We start from the raw sequence: 18718 nt of genomic DNA on the forward strand, positions 1-18718 counted from the left end.
TAATCAGCCACAGAGGAATTCTTACTATTACCTGCATGTCCCCAGAACCTGGACACTTGTACAGTTTTTGCTTATGAGTTTTCATCAGCATTGCATCCTCTGTCTGTGATAAGCTGTAGAAATCACACTCACTCCTCAAACGTCATCTTTTCTGAATACAGTTTCTGATCTTACCCAAATAGATGTGACCATGTCTCCATATAAACCCTTCAGCATTTTATTCATACCTCCATCAGAGCACTCACTAAGCACACTCTGCTATGTATTAATAATATAGCTCTTTCATGTGGTTCCTGACTTTTTCTCAAGGCTATGAGCTCCCCAGAGGCATGAAAAGTTTCTTAACTTACTGAATATATTAAGAAACATTGCAAGCAGTGAAAAAAACAAGTACCTATGTCTGATGAATGGAATATAAGGAAAGATGTGAGGGTAGGGGGAAATGAGCTGTATTCATGGAACAGAGAGGAGCTTAGGGTCTCATTGAAATTACTGTCTGGTGGGGAGCAGTGGCAGGTAAGGATGAATGGGCATACTTAGCCTGGCTTTCGAAGGCCACTGTCAAACGATGAGCCTCAACCTCCTCTGAAGAAAAAAAAAATGTTGCTTTCATTATATTTATTACAAACTGTAATTGTTTGATTTGTTCCTTAAGTACTGTCTCTCTGTACGACACACTTGCATACATGGATCCAGCTCTACGTCGAAGAGCACATGGATTATACCTGCCTTGTCCACATTCTCCACTGTCTAGTAGGATGCCTGGAACATGGTAAACATTCGACACATGTGTTCTGAGTGTGTTAATGAAAGCTGTGGATCATAATACCCTGGAAAGATGAGAGGAGGTCATGTGTAAAAAGACCAGCACTAGTATTAGCCTTCTGTTTCTCCCTTTTCTTTCTCCCTCCCTCCCACCCTTCCTTCCTTCCTCTTCTCTCCCGCTTCCTCCTTTCCTCTATGAACTACTCATGCATTAATTCATACATTCAATAAATGTGCCAGGCTTCTCTGTAGGCACTGGAGATAAGATAGTGAACAAAAGAGAGAAAAGTCTCTACTGTCATGGACTTTACCTTCTAACAAGGGAATGAATCATTCACTTTGCAGCTTTAGGGAGTCTTAAGCATGCAGTAATTAAGAAAAAGAGGTTTTGGTTCAAAGTCAGACACATTGGTGGGATTAAGCAGAGCCTGGAAGAAGGGAAGCCAATTGCCGTATTGCAGGGATGAGATATATGATGGCTTGGACATGAGTCACAGTGATGTAACAGAGGAGAGGGTGCAGAAAGCAGTGGACAGGACACCCATGGGATCTGAGCCATCCAAGGGTAAGGAAGTGGGATGGATGAAAGTTTCCAGTCTTGTTAGCTCGCTGTGTTGCCTTATATAGAGAGGGAAGTTCGAAGGGGAAGCTGTAGTAGTTCATGGGGTCTAGAGTGTGGGATGAGTTAAGTCTAACTTTGAAAATGATGTCTTTGAAGAGACAGAAAGAAATCTAGGTGAAAATATTTCACTCTCGAAGTAAAAATTTAGAGCCAAGTGAAAACCAAACTCCCTTCTTATGTATTATGAACCACTGTTTCATCATTTGAATAATGTAAAACATGATATTCTAAGGATCTGTCAAATTCCTTTAGGAAGCTGCTCCTTCACAGCATAACCTGGTAGTTATCCTATTCCTACAGCTCCTGAAACACAGTAAGCCCCTAAATAATTTTTGTGAATTAAATTAGTTAATAGCAAGCAAAATGTCATCAAGCCAATGAGAAAAGTGCACTTGGAGTCAGAAAGAGCTCAATTCAAATGCTTGCCCCTAAAACGGGTATGCTGCTGCTGCTAAGTCACGTCTGACTCTGTGCGACCCCATAGACGGCAGCCCACCAGGCTCCCCCGTCCCTGGGATTCTCCAGGCAAGAACACTGGAGTGGGTTGCCATTTCCTTCTCCAATGCATGAAAGTGAAAAGTGAAAGTGAAGTTGCTCAGTCCTGTCCAACTCTTAGGGACCCCATGGACTGCAGCCCACCAGGCTCCTCAGTCCATGGGATTTTCCAGGCAAGAGTACTGGAGTGGGGTGCCATTGCCTTCTCTGGTATAGGCAATTTTATTTACCAAGCAGAAATAGACACACAGATGTAGAGAACAAATGTATGGCTACCAAGGGGGTAAAGAAGGTGGGAAGAAAGGGTAATTGGGAATGACACATATACACTATCAACCCTATACATAAAACAGATAACTAATGGGGACCTACTGTACAGCACAGGAACTCTATTCAGTATTTGGTGATGACCTAAATGGGAAGGAACTCCAAAAAAGAGGGGGTATGTGTATATGTATAGTTGATACAAAGTTCACATGGTCAAAGCTACGGTTTTTCCAGTAGTCATGTACAGATGTGAGAGTTGGACCATAACGAAGCCTGAGCACCAAAGACTTGATGCTTTAAAAGTGTGGTGCTGGAGAAAACTTTTGAAGGTACCTTGGATGGCAAGGAGATCAAACCAATCAATCCTAAAGGAAATCAACCCTGAATATTCATCGGATGGACTGTTGCTGAAGGTGAAGCTCCAGTACTTTGGTCACCTGATGCAAGGAGCTGACTCATTGGAAAAGACCCTGATGCTTAGAGAGATTGGAGGCAAAAGGAGAAGGGGTCGCCAGAGCATGAGATGGTTAGATAGCATCGCTGACTCAATGGACATGAATTTGAGCAAACTCCGGGAGATAGTGGAGGACAGAGGAGCCTGGCTGTGCTACAGTCCATGGGGTGGCAAAGATTTGGACACAACTTAGTGACTGAACAACAACAGCTGATTCACTTTGCTGTACAGTAGAAACTATCACAACGTTTAAAGTGACTATACTCCAATAAAAATTAAAAGAAAATGCTTGCCCCTTTCCTGCCTCCACTGCTAGTTATATCACCATGGGCAGGTTTTTGGCTTGCTTCTTAGTTGCCTAGTCTTTAAAATGGACCATCTACTATATCCTGCAGTATGCTAGAAGAGCATTCAGTTAAATTAAACGAATTCAAGTTTCCTGTCATCCCATAGACACAAAAACTAAAGCACTAACATTACTGAGTATTATTATTATCTTTAATACCACACCCTTTAGATTTTGCCATGGTTTCACCCTGTCACATTAGACATCTTCTCATTGCTGACATTCCGTCCAGGCGATCCAGCTAGAAGCTGGTCTCTTTTGGCACGACCTCCTGCCACCCAGCTCTCCTAAAGCCTCCACAGGCCACTAAGCTCCTCTCCACATGGCTGGCTGGTCTGTCAGCTCAAATCGCCCAATTCAACTGACATCACCACAGCTTGCAAATTCCAAAATCACTGTTGAGTACTTTAGATTTGGTCATGTTTATGCCTGGCCTACAAACTGGTCCACTGTGTCCTTATTTACAGACAACTTGCAGCATGCAGTGTTTGAAGATGCTTCAGAGTCCAGCATTCAAAAATACTCTGGAGACAGATTTTCACAGCAATCAAAAAATAAATATGAAAACCAAGAAAGTGGTATCTGTGCACTGTTTACTTCCAAAAGGTACTAAGAACACAGGGGTGCAGATAGAGCAGGATTAGTTACCATGTTCAAGGATATTAGTTCAGAAAGATAGATTCCTTCCATGGATGACCATCCTCCCTTGGTTGAGGCACTATCCTGGGTAGTATATAATTTACCTCAGAATGAAATAAAATTTTTCCAAAGTCTCATGCATTCTGCATGAATTGAGTAGAAGTGTTTCAGTAACCTTCAGTTTTCTACACTCTACAGTCCACCCCAAGCTATGGCAATTTCTAATGAGAAGGACATACTGGATCCTGTATATCTCTCTGTGTGTGTGTACACGTGCTGTATGGCAAGTACTATGGATTGAGTGTTTTTGGCCCCTACAATTTATATATTGTAGTCCTAATCTCCAGTGTGTGGATATTTGGAGGTGGGGCCTTAGGAAGGTAATTAGGTTTAGATGAGGTCACAAGGGTGGGGCCCCTAAGGTGGGATTAGTGTCCTTTATAAGAAAGGAAGAGACCACAACCTGCACTCTTTCTGCCAAGGGAGGACAAAACAAGGAGGTCATCTGCAAACCAGCAAGCAGACTCTCATCACACACCAAATTGGCTGGCACCTTGATCTTGGACTTTCTGCTTCCAGAGCTGGAAGCAATAAATGTTTGTTGCTTAAGTCGCCCAGTCTACTCAAGACAGCAAGTGAACATATCACAATCCTGAGAATACAGATAGGGGACAGGTTAGAAAGGAGAAGGGATGCCCCTGAGATGATGAGGAGGGCCAGCGGCCACCCCAGAGGAAGCCACCATAGGCCTGAGGAATTTGCTGTGGTCACCAACAGGGCACCCTGCCACACCGCACCAGGGCCTTGCCCTCATTTTCCGTAGTGAGTCAGAGAGCAAGCGTCCTCTGACAGCACCAGCGCATTGCCCTGGGATCAGCATTTTAGGAGGGAGTAAGATTCACCCTCCCTTCCCCCAGAGGGAGATGGCTTTTTTCTCATCCTAAGGTTCCATGCAAACTCACAATGGTGGCATTTGTTGAGCAGTGGCTTGAATAAAGGACTCTCAGAGAGTAAGAGGGTAACACAGAGCCTGAGCGGGTCTGTCAGGGCGCCATGCCCCAGGAATGCTCAGGAGGGACCCGCAGCCTTCCAGAGAAGGAGAGAGTTAAGGATGTCCTCAACAGGGGAGCGGTACCACCAGGGCTTCTGCTTCTCAATCTTGTCAGCTCGATTTGACAGAACTGAAATGTGGTAAACAAAATATTGCCTAAAAGAGGCTTGTACAGAAATAAACCCTTCATTTGGTTCTAAACTATTTTTCTTAAATGCCAGGTAACCTTCAGTACTCCCCTTTCAAAACAAATAAACAAACAAAAATCAGAGGAAAGGATTTACCTCTTCCTACCCTACCCACCCATTCACTACAGAATCAAGATGCTTTTAACAGTGGTTTGGGGGTTAATCCTTTCAATACTCCTTCAGTCTTGTAAATATAAACAAACAAAAAACCTCTGAATTTTAAATTGCTGTAGGTATCACTAAAAGACTGTCTTGGATTTTCTTTGTCTCTCTTTGCGGGTAACCATTATGTTCTTCGTGCTACGAACATTGCAACAAAAACCTAGTAGAGGGATTTATCTAGAAAGGTTTTGGTGTTAGGAGTCTGAGCACTCCCTTGGCACCCTACACCAAATCATTTTGCCCGGTACTCAATTTTGTTTCTCTCACTTTAAGTCCAACTGCAGGAATTCTTCTGGAAAATCGACCAACGGACCAGTGACTTTTCCCCGACAAGACACCAGAATCCTGCAGGGTGCATCATCACTAAACAAAAAATGAACACATAAATCCAGTTCCTGCAAACATTCTATCATCTGAGGCTAACTAACTGCCTTTCTAACTAATCATCTAATCAACTAACTGCCTTTCATTCATCAAATTAAACATTTAAAGAATCACCTAATTCATTCTTATAATTAATGCAGGTTTATACCTTGAATGACTTCCGCAACAGCAGAAAAACCAGAGATCAATTTGATTGTGCAGCTGCGGACGCAGAGCTTCCTCCTTCACCCCAAACTTCCAGATCCTGTTAAAAGCCGGGTGTGGTTTTATGGGGGGAGGGGGAGAGCCGAGAGGAGACCAGAGAGAAGAGCGAGGGGGAACTTGGCAAGAAGAACTTCCCCGGAGTGCATTTGTGATGCCCAAGACCCGCGTTCGGCGCTTACAGTATGTGTGCAGAAGTTTCTTTCTACAGAGAAGCCTGTACATCGGAGCAAAATCTGGCTTTGGCGAGTTCTTAAGAACTCAGGGGCGCGCTAGTCTTCACGCAGGCGAACTGCTCACGAGAAAGCTGAGGCCCAGCTCGAAGTTGTGTAAAACTTCGAACAAACAGTGCGCGCGGGCCCGGGGAGGCTGGAGTCAATCTCGTCTAACGGTTTCCCTGTGCCGCTACGAGCCCTCGGCGGGACAGCCGGGTGCAGTGACTCAGGGACCCCACCCTTCTCCCCCGGGCCTTCCTCAGCCGCCGCCTCGGAGCGCGCACCGTCCAAAGGGGACCCAGCCCGTTAGGTCCCTGAACAGTAATTCCCAAGACAAGAGGACTAAGAGAGACGGGGTCCGCATCGGATCCCCTTTCGAAGCAGGCTGTGCACACACTCCTGTGCGGGGCCCGAGCCCTGAGTCCAGAGCTGTGCGCGCCCCCACCTCGCGCTCCAGTCTCAGGCCCTCTTTGTTTCTTTCTCCACGCCTCCAGTTCTGCGGGATCCTGCACTCCCCCTCCTCCTGCTCCTTGGCCCGCGGGGCTCGGCACTCACTCTCTCCCAGTAAAGTGCAACCGAGTTGCGGCGCGCCCCTCCCACCCGCGCGCCTCCTCCTATATCTCTTTGGCGCGGAGCCCGGGACCCCTCTGGTCCAGTCCTGACGGGTTCCCCCTCCACCACTGCGCGACCCCTCCTTTATCAGCACCCAGAGGTGAGCAGAGCTCGGGCCACCATCAGGAAAGCCCCTGAAAGTCCCAGCCCAGCTAAGAAGTAACGGGACTGTGCTCAGTCCCCGTTGGGGAAGATGGGGGAGGAGGACGGCTCCGGGGCGCCCCCGCCCAGCCTTCCCCATTGGCTGGCGCACTCCGTCGCCGAGATGGCAGTGGGAGGGAACCCTCTTACCTAACGCGGTTATAAAAACTGCGCCCCGCGCGGGGTCCTGTCCTCTGCCACTCTCGCTCCGGTGTCCCCGCGCCAGAGACGCAGCAGCGCTCCCTCTGCCCACACCCACCGCGCCCTCGCGCTCGCCTCTCCTTCCGGAGCCAGTCCGTGCTACCGCAGTCGCCCAGTCCACCACCACCCTCTGCAGCCAGGTCCACCAGGTCCGTGTCCTCGTCCTCCTACCGCAGGATGTTCGGCGGCCCCGGCACCGCGAGTCGGCCGAGCTCCACCCGGAGCTACGTGACCACATCCACCCGCACCTACAGCCTGGGCAGCGCGCTGCGCCCCACCACCAGCCGCACCCTCTACACCTCGTCCCCGGGTGGCGTGTACGCCACGCGCTCCTCGGCCGTGCGCCTGCGGAGCGGCGTGCCCGGCGTGCGGCTGCTGCAGGACTCGGTGGACTTCTCGTTGGCCGACGCCATCAACACCGAGTTCAAGAACACCCGCACCAACGAGAAGGTGGAGCTGCAGGAGCTCAATGACCGCTTCGCCAACTACATCGACAAGGTGCGCTTCCTGGAGCAGCAGAACAAGATCCTGCTGGCTGAGCTCGAGCAGCTCAAGGGCCAGGGCAAGTCGCGCCTGGGGGACCTCTACGAGGAGGAGATGCGAGAGCTGCGCCGGCAGGTGGACCAGCTCACCAACGACAAAGCCCGCGTCGAGGTGGAGCGCGACAACCTGGCCGAAGACATCATGAGGCTCCGGGAGAAGTAAGGAGGCGCCCACGGGGGGCTGAGGGAGGGATGAAGTGGATACCGGAGCTGCCACGCCCTTGGGGATGTGGCCCGGGCGGCGGCTGCCGGGGGGACAGCGAGGGAGCAGGGTTGTGGCTTAAGCGGTACGGGCCCCGCCCTGAACCAGGATCTTTCAAGTTAGCATTTTCCCTCTACCCCTACTTATTGCCCAAGACCGCACGTTTCAAGTTGCAGACTTTTTAAAACTACCACTGTGTACTCTGCTGCTGCTGCTAAAGCCCTAGAAAAGGATGAACGCGGTTTCCCCAAACTTTGAGAAAAGTTTCCTGGCCCCCTCTGGCGGGCTGCCAGCCAACGGGCCTTGGAGGGAGCGAGACAAAGGGATTGTAGAGTCTCCTCCGCGGTGGGGTGGTGGCGGGCGTCTCGCAGGTCGGGGTGGCGGCAGTGATTGCTTTTCCACGCAGAGGCCAAGGTCCCGCTAAAACTTGCCTAGGACAGTAGGTCTAAGCCGCGGTCGCTGGTTGAGCGCGGAGGTGGCGCAGCAACTCTTGGGTCTCTGCGCTACGACTGGGTGTTTGGGTGTGGTCGCCCCGCCCCTGGCGGTTTCCCGGTTCCCCTGTGGTTAATCTGAAACTGTTTCAGGTTGCAGGAGGAGATGCTTCAGAGAGAGGAAGCCGAGAGCACTCTGCAGTCTTTCAGACAGGTTGGTAGATTCCGTTCCTACTCGAAGCCACCGGACGCCACCCGCCCAGCCAACCCACGGGCAATTCTAAAAGTTCCTTAACCCAAGTCTGCATCATACAAAACTTCACGTCTGCGCGCCAAGCCCCCTAGTGGCAGAGAGACCGCAGTTCTGGATAAAAGCCCTTGAATGATTAAACCGTTCCGTAGGACATGGTCTTTAAACATTTTTAAATTTATTTCAAGATTCTTTTCCCAAGAAATGATTTTTTTTTTCCGTTTCGTGTTTGCAACACGTTGATATTTTGATTTTGAAGAGTTACAGTTTGATTTAGGTTGCGGTTTTGCCAAAGTTGACTACCTTTTATAAGGCCACAAAAAGCACAATTCTGCCCTGTAGTTTTAGATGTGAAATGGATGGGAGGATCGGAAACTTAGTGTAACTGAACTTCAGCCAGAAATTTTCTTTTCTTGCCGGCAAGTTCTATTGTGGCCCCAAGGTTAGACAGAGTATTGCTATGCACAACTAATTTGTGATCTAATAAGGATGAAAAGGAGCCATCTGTCCCCTTGGCTGAAAGGTATTAATGGTTTCTATGGGCTTCACTATGGAATGTAGATACAGACTTTCTGGCAAGTGTGGTGGCTCTGGTCAGAAAGAATAGGAGTCTTTGTATTCCTGGAGACGCTTTGCAACAGGCTACATTCTTATTGAATATGTAATGATGCAAGCACTGTTCTAATTGGACACAAGTATTTGCTAACATCCCGTTATCTAATATCTGGCCCAGACTCGAAGTATGTGATGTGAAAAGTTCTTAAAGCTGAAGTCCTACCTCACATTTGGAAAGGCCTTCCTTTTTTGAATCCTTGTATTCTTTAGCATTTTCTCCATAAAGAATAAACCTAAAAATGAAGGATAGGATTTTAAGAAAAATGGTTTTCCTGCTCCAAAGATAGATGGCGTTTAAGGATTTTTAACTTAAAGTTGGATCCCAACTTTAGAAGACTAGTTGCCAGCAGTTTTTTCCTCCTGAATACTCACTGGGACTGGCTCTAAAAGCTCCCTCAGGCAGATAGTCTAGAATACATTTTGAAGCAGAAATGCATTTATCAAATTAAACACAGAAATGTGTGGTTTATTTCAGTCATTGAGCATTTCTGATCATCATGTCTGTAATGTTTTCTTCCCCGGTAGTAGCTTCATATAAAATAATATTAGTATAAATTGTTCCTCCTATTTAGGGATTAAATAAAACCACTCATATTCTTTTCAAAGAAGTATAATAACACATAGAACTTTTGAAAATTGAGAATAGTAAATTATCTTTTGCAGTGATTAACAACAAGCAAAAATGATTTTTTCCCAAGACTGATGATTTTATTATCACCCCTTTCTCATTTACTTTTCCATGAAGGTGATAGAAACAGGTCTACATTTTAAGACTAACCTGAACTCCAAATATAACTGCTTACAAGATATGTGAAGTGAAAATCGCTCAGTCGTGTCTGACAGTCCATGGAATTCTCCAGGCCAGAATACTGGAGTGGGTAGCTTTCCCATCTCCAGGGGATCTTCCCAACCCAGGGATCGAACTCAGGTCTCCCGCACTGCAGGCAGACTCTTTACCAGCTGAGACGCTAGGGAAGTTGGCTTACAAGACAAGAGATATAAAAATCCTCAAGACATTCCCTGAGGGGAAATAAAATCTTTCCACCAGTTTACACATGGTGAAAACATAGGAGGAGACCAGAGCAATAAAAATTTTACATATAGTATGTGCATGTTGATTAGTCATTCTTAAACAGGCTAAAGAACTGAAATGACATAGTACTAAGTGAAAAAGATGTGGACACACCCTTGTGGGATGAGATAGGTGACTTTCAGGAGAAAAATCTACCAGAGAAAGCAAAGCAAATACAGTTCAGGGTTACACTTCTTTTTCTTTATTTGGCTGAACTACATATTTGCCAGTGTACATCTTGAATTGTAGTAAAGATCTAGGCTTGTAACTTGAATGTCAGGTAAATTGCTCGGGATCCTGAGAAAAAATTTCAGAAGATTTGAGGAGACAAAAAGAGAGCTTAGGTATTATGTGCTGAAACTTCAGGAGCACAAATTTCTGTTCTGTGTTCTCATGTACACATGGAGGTGTGAAATCTGATCAGCTCCTGTTATTCTATCAATATTATTCCATGTTACCCCTGCCTCAAAAAATTTTTAAATTCTGTGACACTGATTTTCTAGATTTAAAAAAGTAATGAAAACTTCACTGATAACTATGAACTCAGTAATGATTGATTGCAGCCTGCTATGCTGGCATACAGTTATTTATTTTTAAATATTTATTGGTCACCTTGAGTACAACTCAATGGATCACAATTCAAGTTGGTTAACGAAGAGAAGAAAACAGTATATTGGAGCCCTGGGTGATTTACAAACTTATTTAAAGGTTATAAAATTTGTCAATGCCCTTTTCATAGTAAAGAGGCTAAGTTTGTCTGGTTCATTTAAAATGAACAAATAGGATAAGCCACAGACTTCATAGCATCTTCCTCCATGTCCTGTTTTTTTTTTTTTTTTCCTTTTCAAAAGGATGTTGACAATGCCTCTTTGGCACGTCTTGACCTGGAGCGTAAAGTGGAATCCTTGCAAGAAGAGATTGCCTTTTTGAAGAAACTGCATGATGAGGTAAGAAGAGTCACTGTCTGTGAACAATTGTGGGTGAAGCTGCTCCCGTACTTGGCACAGCTGACCTTCTATCTTTCTTTCCTCAGGAAATCCAGGAGCTTCAGGCCCAGATTCAAGAACAGCATGTCCAAATCGATATGGATGTTTCCAAGCCTGACCTCACGGCTGCCCTGCGTGATGTCCGTCAGCAGTATGAGAGCGTGGCCGCCAAGAACCTTCAGGAGGCTGAGGAATGGTACAAGTCCAAGGTACAAACAAGATAGTGTGGCCAGAACAAATGGAAACCATTCTGTTTGCTGTCCTGTCTGTGCTTCCTAAGTACCTTTTAGCTCCCTAGTTTAGCTGGCTTTTCTTCTTGTTCAAATTTTATGTCTTGCTGTACTTCGCACCTTCCCCCATCGTTTCCCACTGCCATCTGTCACCCTACTTCCAGGTAACCCCCAAACTATGCTCTTGACCTCCACCCTCTGCAAATGAGGGCAGCAGAGTGAATTTATGCTTGAAAATCTCAACATCCGCCTTCCACCTCATTTTCTCTGGTTATCAAAACAAATTTAAACATATCCTGGAAGATGTTGAGTTTGGAACTTTGAGTGTAAAATTTGATTGGCATCATACCTTATTTACTTATTTCTTTGTTCACCATCTTTAAGCTTTCTCATTTATCCAGGCCACGTAGAATCTTGGAGGATTTGTGGATGAGGCCCGTGGCTGACCCGGGTTTCTGCTTCCTCCCTGACAGTTTGCTGACCTCTCTGAAGCTGCTAACCGCAACAATGATGCCCTGCGCCAGGCCAAGCAGGAGTCAAATGAGTACCGCCGGCAGGTGCAGACTCTTACCTGCGAGGTGGATGCGCTCAAAGGGACTGTGAGTATCGTACTTCCTGAACAGAAGCCAGATCACCAGCTTGTAGCCATTCAGGTGGCCAATCTGAGGGTGCTCTTGGAAGAAAACTTTGTTCAAAGGGAGAAAAATTGGCATTTTAATCCCAAGAAAATAATTAGTTCAGATTCATTCAAAAAGAACTTGGAGATCCCAAGGTTTTAATTTACCTATATTATTGTTTCCACTAGGAAGGAACCTGGTACATTATTTTCCACCAAAAGTTGGAGTTTTTCCCATTTGCTACGAGGGGAAATGATTGCAGATAGTTTGGAATGGTTGGGATTGTTGTTGTTTAGAAACTCAGTTGTTTTCAACTCATGGTGACTCCGTTTGGCCTTTCCCAAGCAAGAACACTGGATTGGGTTGCCATGTCCTTTGCCACAGGATCTTCCCAACCCAGGGATCGAACCTGAGTCTCCTGCATTGGCAAGCGGATTCTTTACCGCTGAGGTTGGGGGAATAGCTGTTTTTGTTTGTTTCTGGGAAATAACACCAGCCACCTTTCTCATCTTTCCTGCAGAACGAGTCTCTGGAACGCCAGATGCGTGAAATGGAAGAGAACTTCTCTGTGGAAGCTGCTAACTACCAAGACACTATTGGCCGCCTGCAGGATGAGATTCAGAACATGAAGGAAGAGATGGCTCGTCACCTGCGCGAATACCAAGACCTGCTGAATGTCAAGATGGCGCTCGACATCGAGATCGCCACCTACAGGAAGCTGCTGGAAGGAGAGGAGAGCAGGTAGGGAACAGGGCTCCTGTGAGTGAATTCCAGCTGCCCTGCGCTGGTACACGCACCATTCATTTCATATTCAGAACTTCAAGGTAGCTCCTGACCACTTTTTACAGATGAGAAATCTTCAATTCAGAGAGACTGAGTTCCTTGTTCTAGTTAATCACCCGAACTGGGGTCTGAACCTGCAGTTGATTCTGTGAAAACCAGTAGTCATGCTACAGTACTTCCAGTCCCTTGTAGGAAACGCTCGGAGTAAAATATTTAAATGTACTAATGGGACCAATCATGGGTTAATTCTTCTAAAGCAAATCCGTCACCAATGAATTATAAGCATAAATTTTCTTAATTGATGAAAATAACTGTATAAATTTGTTTCTCATTGTTTATGAAAAATGTGACTGTTTTTCTTTTTATAGGATTTCTCTGCCTCTTCCAAACTTTTCTTCCCTGAACCTGAGGGGTAAGCATTTGATTATCCATTATGAAAATTTTTATTCATTTATTTATTTAGTTGACTAATCTCTGTGGAATGTAGGATCTTAGTTCCCCGACCAGGGATTGAACTTGGGCCTCCTGCAGTGGAAGCATGGAGTCCTAACCATTGGGAATTCCCTATGAAACATTTTAGCAGCTTGTAGCCATTCTGCTTATAAAACACTCATTTTTAAAATTGAAAAATACCATAAAGGGAAAATTCTCTAGGAGACCCATAATTTTCAAACAAATACTGTTTTATATTCTGTACTTCCAGTTAAATTGAAACTCCATTTTTCTTCCTCCTGATGGAATAAATGTTAAAACAGTCCATCCCATCCTGATATCTCAGTAACATTAGCCCCTGGGCTTGAAAACTGGTGATAATCTTTTAGAATTATTTTGGGAATAGTGCCTTAAACAATCATGAACAAAAAACCTAATTTTTGGACAAAATTGTTTCTTTTTAAAAATTTCATTTTTACTCATTTTGGACCTATTTTCTTTATTCAGAAACCAATCTGGATTCACTCCCTCTGGTTGACACTCACTCAAAAAGGACACTTCTGATTAAGACGGTGGAAACCAGAGATGGACAGGTTGGTATCTTTAAATCAAAAAGAAATAATCTTAGGCCAGCATTGATAAGCCTTTAAATCCATAAATCTATGTCAGATACAGCTAGCTAATTTGGGATGTTTCAGTTTCAATCATGTCTCCTAAAAGGAGCATAGTACTTCTTCCAGCCAGTACCCACATCCAACTAATTATTTGGCTCCTAGCTGCGAAGGTGAGATAATAGTCTGCCTTTGTCCAAAATTAGTGATTTACTTTGGTGCTTAATTTCAAATAGGAGTACTGTTTCCTTACGTTATTTCCTAAACTAGATTCATGAGACTATGTCATGAATTCATATCGACTATGTCAATATTAGGAATGTTTTGATCCTGCACATAGGGCCTTCCCTGGACACTCCTAGGCCTTGTCGTGGTGTGATACAAAGACATGGCGTATGGCTAAGTAGTTTCTCATTACCTCTCTGTGCCAGGAAAGACAAGGTCAAATGTATTGTAATCTTCAAGTAATCTTCCCTTGCACATCAAATGTACTTATTATACAGTTTAGTATTCTTTAATTGTAAGTTTTGCTGCTGACAATTATTACGGCATTCTTCACACACATAGTATTTTTAAGTCATAGCATCCTATTGGATACATATTTTGCCTATAGGTGAAGAGCATCTTACATATGTCTCTCTCCCCACTCTGTGAGCCTTTTCATAAAGAACCAATGTAATCTTCCAATTTTCACCATAAATGATATCCATATCCTAGGATTTTTCTTTGACAGGCTTAATGGGATCATTTCTTCATTAGTATGTAGTATTGTATTTGAGTTGAGTTCTATTTTTCTTAACAGGTTATCAACGAAACTTCCCAGCATCACGATGATCTGGAATAAAAACTGCACATACTTCGTGCAGCAAAATACTACCAGCAAGAAGGAAAAAAAAAAATCCATATCTTAAAGAAACAGCTTTCAAGTGCCTTTCTGCAGTTTTTTCAGGAGCGCAAGATAGATTTGGAATAGGAATAAGCCCTAGTTCTTGAACCAACACCCGTAAAAGATTTAGAAAAAAGTTTACAACATAATCTAGTTTACCGAAGACGCCTTGTGCTAGAATACTTTTTAAAAAGTATTTTTGAATACCATTAAAACTGCTTTTTTCCATCAAGTATCTGACCAACTTGTTTCTGCTTCAATAAATCTTTGGAAAACTCTGGTGGTATCTTACTTATTTGATAATATCTAAATAATTCACTAAATTTCATGAGAATATTTATGTTTTGATTAAGTATTTTTTGGTCAAGTATTGGACCAAGTATTTATTGGTCAAACTGCCACAAAATCAAGGTTAGGTTAACTTGAGAAATTCAACTTTATGCTTGAAACTGAGTTTTAAATTTGGTCATTTTAGGTAGATCTTGCTTCTTTGCAATTCAGTTGCTTTTTAAACTTACAAATAGATGTTATAAAATAACTCGCAATGACACTAGGTCTTTTCATAAAATGAGTTCAGCCAGGTCCATATCCATGTGTGAGTCCAGTTCTAACAAACAGACATCCCAAAACAAAAACCTGACTAAAATGAAAACTGCGTTCTGGTATGTGCAGCGTGAGTGGCACAAACTCTACTATGGGGGTTAAAGTGTAGACAACAGCCAGGATGTAAGGGCTGCATCTTCCATTAGCAGCATAGAAATGGAACAAATTCATTTAGTTTCAACACCAGAAACTACCCAGGCTTTCTGTGTGTATATCTATATGTGATGCCTAAATGTATATATCTGCATGCATGCGTGAGCTCAGTCACGTCCGACTCTTTGTGACCCCCATGGGCTATAGCCCTCCAGGCTCCTTTGTCCATGGGATTTCCCAGGGAAGAATACTGGAGTGGACGGCCATTTCCTACTCCAGAGGATCTTCCTGACCCAGGGATGGAACTATGTCTCCTTGCATTGGCTAGAAGATTCTTTCCCACTGAGTTACCTGGGAAGCCCAAATGTATTAATATAACACATACCTACTTACAGATATGTTTAAAGACTTGTGCTTGAGGAACTGATGTTAGACACACAATAAAGGAAAATTCTTACCTGTTCCTTGGGTGATAAAATTAACAAGTGGTAGAATGATGCTGATCTCTAATCAGCTTTCAAAATCTGGGACAATGAGCATGAAGTGCTTTGGTCCTGAAAAGCTTCCTATAGGTCACACAATGTGAGCAGAGTTTAGGAAGAGGGATAAAGTTAGATAAATAAAAGAGGGCGGGTTTGGCCTGGAGGCAATATGAGTTCTAATGGCCCATTGTGTGTTCTGGAGGAAAATTTCCTCTCAATAAGAAGTTCCTAGACTTCTTTAAGTCCCAATTTCCTGTATTACTGTGACTATCTCTTCTCCAGGAATGCTGTAATAGGCATTCCTTATAATTTATTTTTTTTTTGGCCACTCAGCATGAGGGATCTTAATTCCTCAACCAGGAATGGAACTCACGCCCCCTGCAGAAGTGCAGAGTCGTAACTACTGGTCTATCAGGGAAGTACCTCCTTGTAATTTTTAAGTGCTTACATCTATCTCTCTATAGAGTTGATGGAGGAGAAAGTAAGATGGTTTACACTTTGTTTACTCAAATGCCAGGCACTGTGCTAAGTAACATTAGCTGTGATTTTCATCATTTTTTTATGGTGGGTACTGCGTGAGTAAACAAAGAATTGGCCTGGGAAGTGACCCCTAGTCAAGTTGCTTTACATCCTAGTCTGCGTGGGATGGTCTTGGTTTATGCTTACTGATTAATAATGCCCCCTTTTCAGGCTCACAAGTGTACTAATTTGAACAATAGATTCCACCTATTGGTCATCCTACCCTTAGCATAATATCACAGGAAAAGGTATTACTGCTGTGATTCCTGGAGTGGTCCTGCACCCCATACCTCACCCTACCCCCATATTTGAACAACTGACGTGTGTATCACCAGAGGAAATATCCAGGTGCTTGGACCCTGAAGAAACTTTATTTGATTTTTTTTCTGTAGCTATTTTCATCACATCCCTCTCAGCCTCCTAGCCATATTTTTCCTGTCTCATCATTTGTACCCTACCTTTGGCTTATGAGGATCATGCAGGGAAGACACCAGGCCCACACTGGTTTCCTTCAAGCATATAACTTTCATATTAACAAATAAATAAAGCTTAGTTTCCCTTGTGTCCCCCCCCACCCCACCCCTGGGGAAAAGGAACCAAGATGACAAGTTCTGCCAAGTATCTTGAGACTAGTGGGCTCCCCATCCTCAAAATTCCCTTACAGCTCTTTCTAAAAATCACCTCCCTGAAACTGAAAAAGATGAGCTCATCTCCCTTATCTCCAACTGTCAGAAACCAGCCTTTCGTGGAAAAGAAAAACCAAAAAACCCCAGGGCCCACCTTATAGGAATTCAAATCTATGTAAGTCTTTTTACTTTTTATCATTAGTCCTACTGTTAGCGTTGTCCTTACCTTCCACTTTGAAAAACTAATAAAAAGAAAGGATGTTCTCACCACGTACAATGAAACAAAGATGAATGCTTGGTTCTTTAATGCATAACATTAGATTAAAGGAGGTTAAAAAAAAATAGTAGGGGATAGGGAGAAGAGAATGATGCATAAAGTGTGAAGTCTCCAGACAGTGACCAAGGGGATGGTGCAGTCTGTAGAAATAATGTGAAAATTAAGTCTTTCTGAGGTTTCTCACCATCGTGACAGATGGAAGAGGTGGCTGGAGACTGAGACAAACGGTGTGACTCAGTTACAGCAAGTCTGATGTGAGCCCCACCTCCCCATGACCAGCCTCTGACAAAGGAGCTAGGAGACAATCTCATTCCAAAGGCTGTGGGACTGAGGGGGAGGTGGGTGTGAGGTGAGGGGGAGGGGCAGGGGGACAGTAGCTTCCCCTGGTTTCTTTCTGAAGAAAACAAGGTTGAAGCAGACACTTTGCCCCAAAGAAGGCTCTCACTCCAACCTGCCAGGCTTCAGCTGAAAAAAGGGTCTCCATATATCTGCTGGGGCGGGGCATAACAAAGTACCACAGAATGGGCGGCTTCAACTACAGAAATGAATTTTCACACAGTTCTGCAGGCTGGACATCCAAAGTCAAGCTACCAGCAGTGTTGGTTTCTTCTGAGAACTCTCCCCTTAGATTATCTCTTCTTATAAGGAAACCAATCATAATGGATTAGGAACCACCTGTAGGACCTCATTTTATCAGAATCACCTCTTTAAAGACACTATTTCCAAATACAGGCACATTCTGAGTTAATGGGGGATTAAGACACCAACCTAAGAATAGCAGAAGGGGTTGGGGGTGGGGTACCTGGGGACAAAGACACAAATTCAGCCTTTAACAGGGTCACTGTTAAACATTGGGAGACCATTCTCCTTGTCTGTATTTGAAATAGGTCTGTGATGGAGGTCTGCAAAAGGCCCTAAGTTTGCAAAGTCACTGATGGTGAATATACTGCTTAAAGATTTGTGGCCACATGTGACTGATCAATGTCTCTGTTTTTTTTTTTTTTTAAACACCCCCTAATGGTAGAGAACAATTCAAGATAAATGCTCTGGAGACTTGCTCCACACAGTTATCCTATAAGGCGAGTATTTCTTTTAGGGCACAGTAGAAGGTGAGCAGACAACCATGGAAGGCTCTGGGGGAGTCAACAGAATCTAATAGGCTGCTCTCAGATGAAGATTCTCTTCAGTCCAAGAAGACTAGTCTAAAGCTACAGACTCATAGGAAGTTCAAGTTCCCTGTATGTGTCAGGCGCTCACTGGGTGTTGGCTGGACAATCAGAAAGTCAGCTCCCTTAATGAGTTAATAGTCTACCCATTAACTGGAGAAGAACAGAGCTATGTACTGAATGGTCATGTCCCTTCCTCAAATTCATATGCTGAAATCCTAACCCCCAGTGTGATGGCTTTAGGAGGTGGGGCCTTTGGAAGGTGATTAATTAATTGTGGGAAGTAATTCATGAATGGAGCCCTCTTGAATTAGATTAGTACCCTTATAAAAAGACACAGAGAGCTTGCTTTCCCTTTATTCTGTGTTCCACCCTGTGAGGATACAAAAAGAAGCCCTATAGAGCAGGGGTCCCCAAGCTCTGGTCTGCGGACAAGTGCCAGGCCTGTTAGGAACCAGGCTGTATGTCAGGAAGTGAGCAGCAAGTGAGCAAGCAAAGCTTCACCTGTGTTTACAGCCACTCCCCATTACGGCCTCCTCTCAGACCAGTGGT

At 44.4% G+C, this 18718-nt stretch overlaps 2 protein-coding genes across 3 annotated transcripts in view; one reads left to right on the forward strand and one right to left on the reverse strand.

The window, feature by feature from the left end:
• The window catches only part of TRDMT1 (tRNA aspartic acid methyltransferase 1), an 85317-nt gene extending 78557 nt beyond the window's left edge, over positions 1 to 6760 (reverse strand). The window contains exon 1 of one of the 2 annotated variants that reach the window (XM_010859978.1): positions 6693 to 6760. The gene's annotated coding sequence lies outside the window, so the exon portion shown is untranslated. Of the gene's footprint in view, positions 1 to 5521; positions 5590 to 6692 lie in introns of those variants that run through there. The other variant, XM_010859981.1, reaches the window with a different exon arrangement.
• VIM (vimentin) lies at positions 6694 to 14680 on the forward strand. Its single transcript, XM_010859975.1, has 9 exons — positions 6694 to 7444; positions 8072 to 8132; positions 10707 to 10802; positions 10889 to 11050; positions 11545 to 11670; positions 12209 to 12429; positions 12840 to 12883; positions 13411 to 13496; positions 14317 to 14680. Exons 1-9 carry the CDS (start codon positions 6921 to 6923, stop codon positions 14356 to 14358), a joined length of 1362 nt encoding a protein of 453 aa, XP_010858277.1. The 5' UTR covers positions 6694 to 6920; the 3' UTR covers positions 14359 to 14680.
• Positions 14681 to 18718: the final 4038 nt, after the last annotated feature.

This window comes from Bison bison, unplaced genomic scaffold (assembly GCF_000754665.1).
Source record: "Bison bison bison isolate TAMUID 2011002044 unplaced genomic scaffold, Bison_UMD1.0 scf7180017864461, whole genome shotgun sequence".
Classification (NCBI taxonomy): Eukaryota; Metazoa; Chordata; class Mammalia; order Artiodactyla; family Bovidae; genus Bison; species Bison bison.